The 7,280-nt window shown below is 32.3% G+C and overlaps 1 protein-coding gene and 1 long non-coding RNA gene across 2 annotated transcripts; one reads left to right on the forward strand and one right to left on the reverse strand.

The window, feature by feature from the left end:
• The first annotated feature begins 1,027 nt into the window (after positions 1-1,027).
• On the forward strand, positions 1,028-4,752 carry LOC107958689 (ADP-ribosylation factor 1). Its single transcript, XM_016894526.2, has 8 exons — positions 1,028-1,466; positions 1,574-1,612; positions 1,787-1,849; positions 2,503-2,521; positions 3,405-3,516; positions 3,883-3,930; positions 4,045-4,175; positions 4,491-4,752. Exons 1-8 carry the CDS (start codon positions 1,364-1,366, stop codon positions 4,522-4,524), a joined length of 549 nt encoding a protein of 182 aa, XP_016750015.1. The 5' UTR covers positions 1,028-1,363; the 3' UTR covers positions 4,525-4,752.
• LOC107941420 (uncharacterized) lies at positions 4,575-6,395 on the reverse strand. The gene is made up of 2 exons (XR_001695622.2): positions 6,134-6,395; positions 4,575-5,974 (listed from the first exon to the last, which is right to left on the reverse strand). It is a non-coding gene; the product is annotated as an uncharacterized lncRNA (long non-coding RNA).
• Between the last annotated feature and the right edge of the window lie 885 nt (positions 6,396-7,280).

Here is a 7,280-nt window from a genome sequence, read left to right on the forward strand (position 1 = left end):
ATTTAAACCTGCACTAATTATATTAGTAAAAAATTAAATTTACCACTCAACCAAGCTTCATTTTGTTATGTTTTATACATTTTTATTTTGATATGCACAATATATTATCTTCATCGGTTATATATATTAATAATATTGTTAATTGAGTTGGTGTGACAAATCAACTCGACACTAACTCTCGACACTAACTCACAATTGATGGTAAAACAATGATAAATAATTGTACTGCATTTAATATTTTTTAGCTGATGTATTTATGTGTTTAAATTTCGTTTTACTCACAGTTTAATCTAATTTTTTATTTTAATACCTTACATATTTCAAACCATATATTTCATTGTTTATTGTATGTTATTTTTAAACATATATCTATACTCTAAATCTATGATTTCCACACAAATACATGTGTGATGGAATTTCTAATATAAATAAGCTATATACATAAAAGATAGATTAACCTCACATAAACATTCATGGTTGTTTTCCAGGGAGATATATTATTTAAAAATAATTCTTGTAACTAATAATAAGGTGAATGTATGTGAAAGATCCTTGTATTATAGGAAACTAATTAAATTAGTCTTCTTACTATTAAATAAATTAATTTAGTCCTTATATTATTTAAAAGAATCAAATAAAGTCAAATCAAAATGAAGTTAATGTTTTCTATTTAAAAAATATCATTTATTGTTTAACAAAGTTAATATTTTTAAAGTTTTTATAATTCTATAAATAAAATCTTTTGTTTGGAATTAAACTGAAATTGAAAAAATAATTTTCAAGATTTTTTTTTTTATATAGCGAATGTTAGATCCATTACAATTTGGACGTATTTGCTTCCTTTTAATAGTAGAGGGACTAATTTGATTCAGTCCAATAATACAAGGATCTCCCAGCTACTTTAACCCTAATATTGCCCAACTGCAGCCGTTATATTTCCCTCCCAAATTTCAAGGACTGCAGTCTAGCTGTAACCGTGTCAGTAACTTACAAAATACGATGAATTCCCAAAAAGAAATGACGTGGCCCAATCATCTATTTGCTGCACCGGTTCCATCACCGTATAGTATAATACCCCATTTTTTCCATCTTCTTTGTTGCTTCGCTCCTTATTCTCTCCATTTCGATCGAATCCCAGGAAATAAATTAGAAAAGCGCCAAAAGAAAGAGAAGAATTTACAGTCTTTGCAATTATTCACCCTGTCTATTTCTCGAGTTTTCAATTTCACCGCACTCGGGATCTCAACTCTTCTTGCAAGCAGGCCCTCTCCTTTTGTACAGGGAGGAAAAATAAGGGGTGCTGCTTTGCAGATCGGATCCAAATTTCATGCACTGAGAGACCTATTTTTCTATATTTAACGATATGGGTATACTGTTTACAAAAATGTTCTCTAATCTGTTTGGAAACAGGGAGGCTCGGATCCTTGTTCTCGGCCTTGACAATGCTGGCAAAACCACCATTCTCTGTATTATATCGCTTCCTTATTATGTTTTAAGTGACTTTTTTATTGGGTTTTATTAAATGGGTATTTTCCATTTTCTTTTTTTAATAATTTCATGGTTTTGGTTGCAGATCGACTCCAGATGGGTGAAGTTGTCTCGACAATTCCAAGTTAGTCTTCCTTTTTTTCATTTTTTTTGCAATTTTTTTTTGTTTTAAAGGGAATTATTTAGCATTTCGATGTATAAGGGAGAAGTAAGTTAATATTTGCAGTTAAGAAGATCAATGGGTTTCTCTTTATGTTTAAGAATTGTTATTTGATTTACTTTGTTCTTGATGGTGCAGCAATTGGATTTAATGTCGAAACAGTGCAGTACAATAACATCAAATTTCAAGTGTGGGATTTAGGTATGCCGATCACTACTTCTTGATCTGGATCTTTAACATGTATAGTAGATTTTTTATAGTAATGTCCTGAAAGTTTGATAATATTTTCTTATCGGTTTGATTGTTTGAAGGTAAAGAGATGGCGAAGTTCATAATTTCTTATACCAAAGGCTTGAGATAATGCCTGTTATTGTAAATCTCAACTGCATAAAGTAGCTTTAATCCGCAACTTACATGATTCTTTTGCCTCTTGTCGATATCTTTATTTATCTGTTCTTGGTATTTCTTCCGTAAAACCATCATAGTAGCAGCTTTAAGCAAATTTACAGAACTGATCACTCTTTATCATCAAAGCTTTACTTTTCCAATACTGGATGAAATATGATATTATGTGGGATATTCTGTCTCTAGCTGCCAATCCAAAAGCTATTTCTGCAAACCTAAGGTTCTTCTTTTCTGATTCCAAGTTTGCTGTTATTCAAAGCCACTGAACATTGTCAAAACTAATAGTATTAAGTTGTGGAATTTTAATGCTTTAGTATTAGACTGAAATGTATTCATTTAATACCTTGTTCTGCAATTTTGCTTTCTTTTATCATTTGGAGCTTTAATTTTTTAACACAAGTGATGTCAATTTCTTGTCTTGATAACATCTTTATTATTTACTGATGCAGGTGGACAGACAAGTATCAGGTAACTTTCACAAACATGCATTGTTTTTATATTCCTTCATTATTTACTAATATTCTGCTGGCCAGTGGCAACTTCGAAATAAGATGTTTGGTTTCTGGAAGCTCTATGTAAAGTTTGTCTTTATGAGTCTGCATCTGGCCGCTTAGAAATTTAATTAAGATAATAGTTTTTGCTCTCAAACTTATAAGATATCCTGTGAGTTCTTTTAAGTTGTAAAAGAGGTGTATGTCTTTATTCAGTTCATGCCAAACTTCTTATAGTTAAGGTGTCTGCTTAATAAAGGATCATTTTAATGCATTGGTTGTAAGTTTTTTCAAAGTTAGTTCATAGACTTTCAAGGGCATTTTATGGATTTTCAAAAAAAAAAAAAAAAGGTATTTTGTGACTGGATATAACTAGGATTTTTTTTTTGTTTTTTTGTTTTTTTGCATTATTGCTAAAAATGAACTTCTTTAAGAAGCCACAAATTAGACTATCTTATTCACTCTGTGTTTTATGAGCTTAGATTTTATAACTATTGTTATTAACAATCCCATGGCTAATAAGTGAATTTCCGTTTTCTTTTCTTTTTACCTTTAGAACAAACTAACTTTGAGTCTATCATAGCATTCAGTGTTGTATTCATGGGATGCCACTGTTTGTGCCACTTTTATAATTAGGACTTGGCATTTAATTTATTAGCGTTATTCCAGGTTATCTCAATGTCTAAAATTGTTGAAATAAAATATAAGTTTACACCTATGCTTTTGTTTGTTCATGACAGACAAAAAGATTAATCATCCTATTCAATTTTAGTATATGGTTCATATTTTGTTCCCATATTCAATAAAACGGTGCTTCTAGTATAGACCAGCCTAGTTTCTTATTTCATTTTGCTTTACAGGCCATATTGGAGATGCTACTTTCCAAATACTCAAGCTATAATCTATGTTGTTGATTCAAGTGACACAGATAGGCTGGTGATAGCTAAAGAAGAATTTCATGCAATCTTGGAGGTAAACCCATCAAGATGTATTTTACTAGTTTTCCTCTTTCTTAAAAACTTCCTAAAACCTTGTTATGGTGTATCTTATAAAATGTTCCATGCATTGAAGATGATATATAGATTACTATGCAGGCGGTAACATTGATCTCATGGTCCCCCGCAGTAACATTTGCATTTTAGAAGTTTGATAAAAAGAAAGAATGTTACATGAAAACCTTCTTTCTGCTCCCTAGAATGTGATGATGACTTGTTTATATGTCTGTAACCAACAGCTCGTACTTGGTGTTTACAATATCCTACTTCATTTGTCAATGCTTGTTTTATGTATTTCATTAACGCTTCTTCTGGACAAGTTTCAAGTGTGAATCTTTTACAGGAAGAGGAGCTGAGAGGAGCAGCAGTTCTTATTTTTGCAAATAAGCAGGTTGGTACATTTCCTTTTTCTTGTTCAACTATCGTGAAACTTTTTTCTTCGTCTTATTTTAGCCAATTGGCACTGCTCAAGAGCTGATCATGTGGTCATTCTTGGTGTATACAGGATCTTCCAGGTGCACTTGATGACGCTGCAGTTACAGAGTCTTTGGAGTTACACAAGATAAAAAACCGACAATGGGCTATTTTTAAAACTTCAGCAATAAAAGGGGAAGGTCTTTTTGAAGGCTTGGATTGGTAAGTTTCATGTCTCACATGTAATTCATGTTATCCTTGAATATACTTGGCAAAATTGCTTTGCAACCTATACTATGATGAGATTCATTGCATGTATTTATAAGTAAGACCTTCAAAGTGATTTATGCCCGTGTTCTATGCATCTTCATAGTAAATCTATCCACTCCTTGAACAAGTCATCTTTTAAGTGGTAGAATTCTGAATCATTTGTTTATGCACATCAAGTCGTTCATCATCAAAGTAAGGGATCTGTGAACCTATTTTATCATCCTCTGTAACTCCTAAAGGAAATTAATTTATTGGTCATCATTGTAGGTTGAGTAATACACTTAAATCCGGAAGCGGCTAACTCTTAGCATGAAGAATTTGAAGCATTGCTGCTATGTGATCCAGATGGAGTGGGGAACGGGCAATGGTGTTTTGCTTAGTATTATGATCTGATAGAAATTTGAGCCATGAGAAAAGTTGTGTCAATTGACCTTACTAAATTTCTGCTTTTATTATTATTTTTTGGGGGTAAACATCTGGTATACATGTAAAATTTTTGTTAAACATTTAACCATTTCCTTTTGTTTTATGTTAGTCTCTCTTTAAGTTTTTTCATTTCACATTCTAGAAATCTATTTATCAATACTCATATTCATTCAAGTATGATTTCAATATCCATATCCATATTAATTATACCCCCATCATGCTTTTTGGAGCCGAAAATCCGGAGCCAGATCCAAAGCTCCTTTTTATGTTATGAAACATAGCAGGGAAAATAAAAAGAAAGGAAAAGAAAATCTCACAATTTACTTTTACAATGCAGAACTTTGATTTCATTGTGAAATCTGAACCCCTAACATTTGTAATCTCAAAAGTCAATGCAAGCAGACAAGTAATAATAATTAATAAAAACATGTTATTACATGAATTAATTTCAACTTTACCATGCAATTAATTCAGTCCAATGAGCACATTGAGCTGGTTGCAAGGAGTAAAGGAGACCTTCACTGGTCTTTCTTTATTTCGTGACGTCTTCATTGTCTAGTCTTTATGGCATCACTATACTTCGTGTTTAATGGGTTTGTCATCTGAAGATGCTTGTATTTCGAATAAGTAAAATTTATAAATTACATCAACAAGTGACGAGGAAAAAAATTCAAATCCAAATCATGTAAATGAAATTATTAAGAGAAATAACTATAAGTTTAAAAAATGTTAATTAGTAAAACAAGTATAAAAAATATTTTGACTATAAAAATATTTATTAATTAAAAGTATCTAAAGAAAACTAGAATTTAATCTCTAACAACTCCATGCAACCTCCTATGATTGAAATAATATATATAAAAGGTTTTAATAACTAGTCGACCCAACCCAAATGATTTCTAATCAATCTAATATTATCGGACCTAAAAGCTGCTGAAGATTTCAGTAAAATTTTGTTGTTCTAGTGATGATTTCAAGTAAATGAGGTTTTACTTGATAGAAGATAAAAAAAAAATGAAGGTAGAAGAACAGGAAGTCATATGATAAGAAAGACGAAGAATTTGAAAGAAAAAGTAATTTCTTTGTCAAGTTGAAAAATCATAACCATAGTTATAATGATAATTAAACTTAAATTGAAGCTAATGGCAGGGGTGCAAACTGATTTTATAGGGGTTGACTTAATTTAAACATTATTATTATACAGCATACATGAGAACAAGGAAGCTCGTCACGTGGTTGTTGTTGAGTTGTTGCTGTGTCTCTTACTAAGTTGGGCATGGAAATAGACAATGGCTGTTCTGTAAAAATAGGGGAGGAAGGTCCAGCTGCCAAAATAAGAAGGCAAATTAGTTTTTGTGTGAGTAAAAGGAAATAGAAAGGATGGACCCCTTTCCTCTAATAACATTTCTTTTACAGACGGTGACCCCACTAGTTAAACAAGAAGCTAAGTTGATTTCGGAAGCCAGGGATAATGGTGCGCTTACTTCATGCTGAGTTGCAGTTCATTAACAAGCACCTCCGAACATGTTACGACAGATTTTTGGAAGATAGCATGTTGAAGGAATGGCTGATGATCCAAGATTTAGCGCTCGAGGAAAAGGATATCATCGACACATTTGAAACTAAATGTTGGAACAAAATCAGCAGCAACACATAAATGACAATAAATTGCTTAAGAACTAAAATGAAAACCAAGAGCAAAAGAAGAGAACTTGAGAACTGAAAACATGGATAAAAAAAAAATATCAGCAACATACTTCATTCATTGATAATGAAAACTAAATACAAAGTTTGCAAGTCAAATGACTATTACCTAATGATTTACCTACTCCCACTAATAATCAACTAATACAAGTTAAATTTCAAACTAAAGCTAGCTAATATATCAGCCATTACATCCATTACATCAAAAATCCTACTAACTTAGATTACAAATTATAAACAAACTGAAGTTGGTTACATTGAAACAAAAAAGAACAAAATGGTCCTAAGCTAGTTGCTGCATTCGGTTCTGCTGCACTGCTGGTCTGCTTGCTGACTTGCTGGCCATATGTTGCATTGCAGGCCAATGCTTAACACTCCTCCTTGGACTGTATGCAACACATACCAATCTTACTTCTTAAGTTCTCAAACCTTGCTGTACCAAGTGGCTTAGTCAAGATATCAGCCAATTGATCTTGTGAGCTGCAATGAACAAGACTAACTTCTCCTGTCTGCTCAGCCTCTCTAACAAAATGAAATTTGATTTTAAAATACTTAGTCTTACCATGGAAGACTGGATTTTTAGCAATAGCCACTGCTGATTGATTGTCAACCTTAATTTCAGTAGGTTCAAGTTGCTCTTCATTAAGATCATATAGCAACTTCCTAAGCCAAATGGCTTGATTTACTGCTGCTGCTGCTGCTGCTATATACTCTGCTTCTGCAGTGGATTGAGCAACAGTCTGTTGCTTCTTTAAGCACCAGCTAAACACACTCGAGCCAAGGGTGAAACAATACCCTGATGTGCTTTTCATATCATCAATACAACCAGCCCAATCACTGTCTGAATAACCTACTAGCTTCAGCTCCTTTTCTTTCTTGAACAACAAACCAAACTTTAAAGTTCCTTTAATGTATCTCAGCACCCTC

Source organism: Gossypium hirsutum, chromosome A05, assembly GCF_007990345.1.
Source record: "Gossypium hirsutum isolate 1008001.06 chromosome A05, Gossypium_hirsutum_v2.1, whole genome shotgun sequence".
In the NCBI taxonomy this organism is placed as follows: Eukaryota; Viridiplantae; Streptophyta; class Magnoliopsida; order Malvales; family Malvaceae; genus Gossypium; species Gossypium hirsutum.

What these genes read in the sequence shown, in the direction of transcription:
- LOC107958689 (XM_016894526.2), top strand. Translation starts at nt 1,364, where the DNA reads ATGGGTATACTGTTTACAAAAATGTTCTCTAATCTGTTTGGAAACAGG. An exon ending in TGGCAAAACCACCATTCTCT is followed by an intron (nt 1,467 to 1,573) that starts GTATTATATCGC and finishes TTTTGGTTGCAG; the next exon opens with ATCGACTCCAGATGGGTGAA. An exon ending in TTATTTTTGCAAATAAGCAG is followed by an intron (nt 3,931 to 4,044) that starts GTTGGTACATTT and finishes TGGTGTATACAG; the next exon opens with GATCTTCCAGGTGCACTTGA.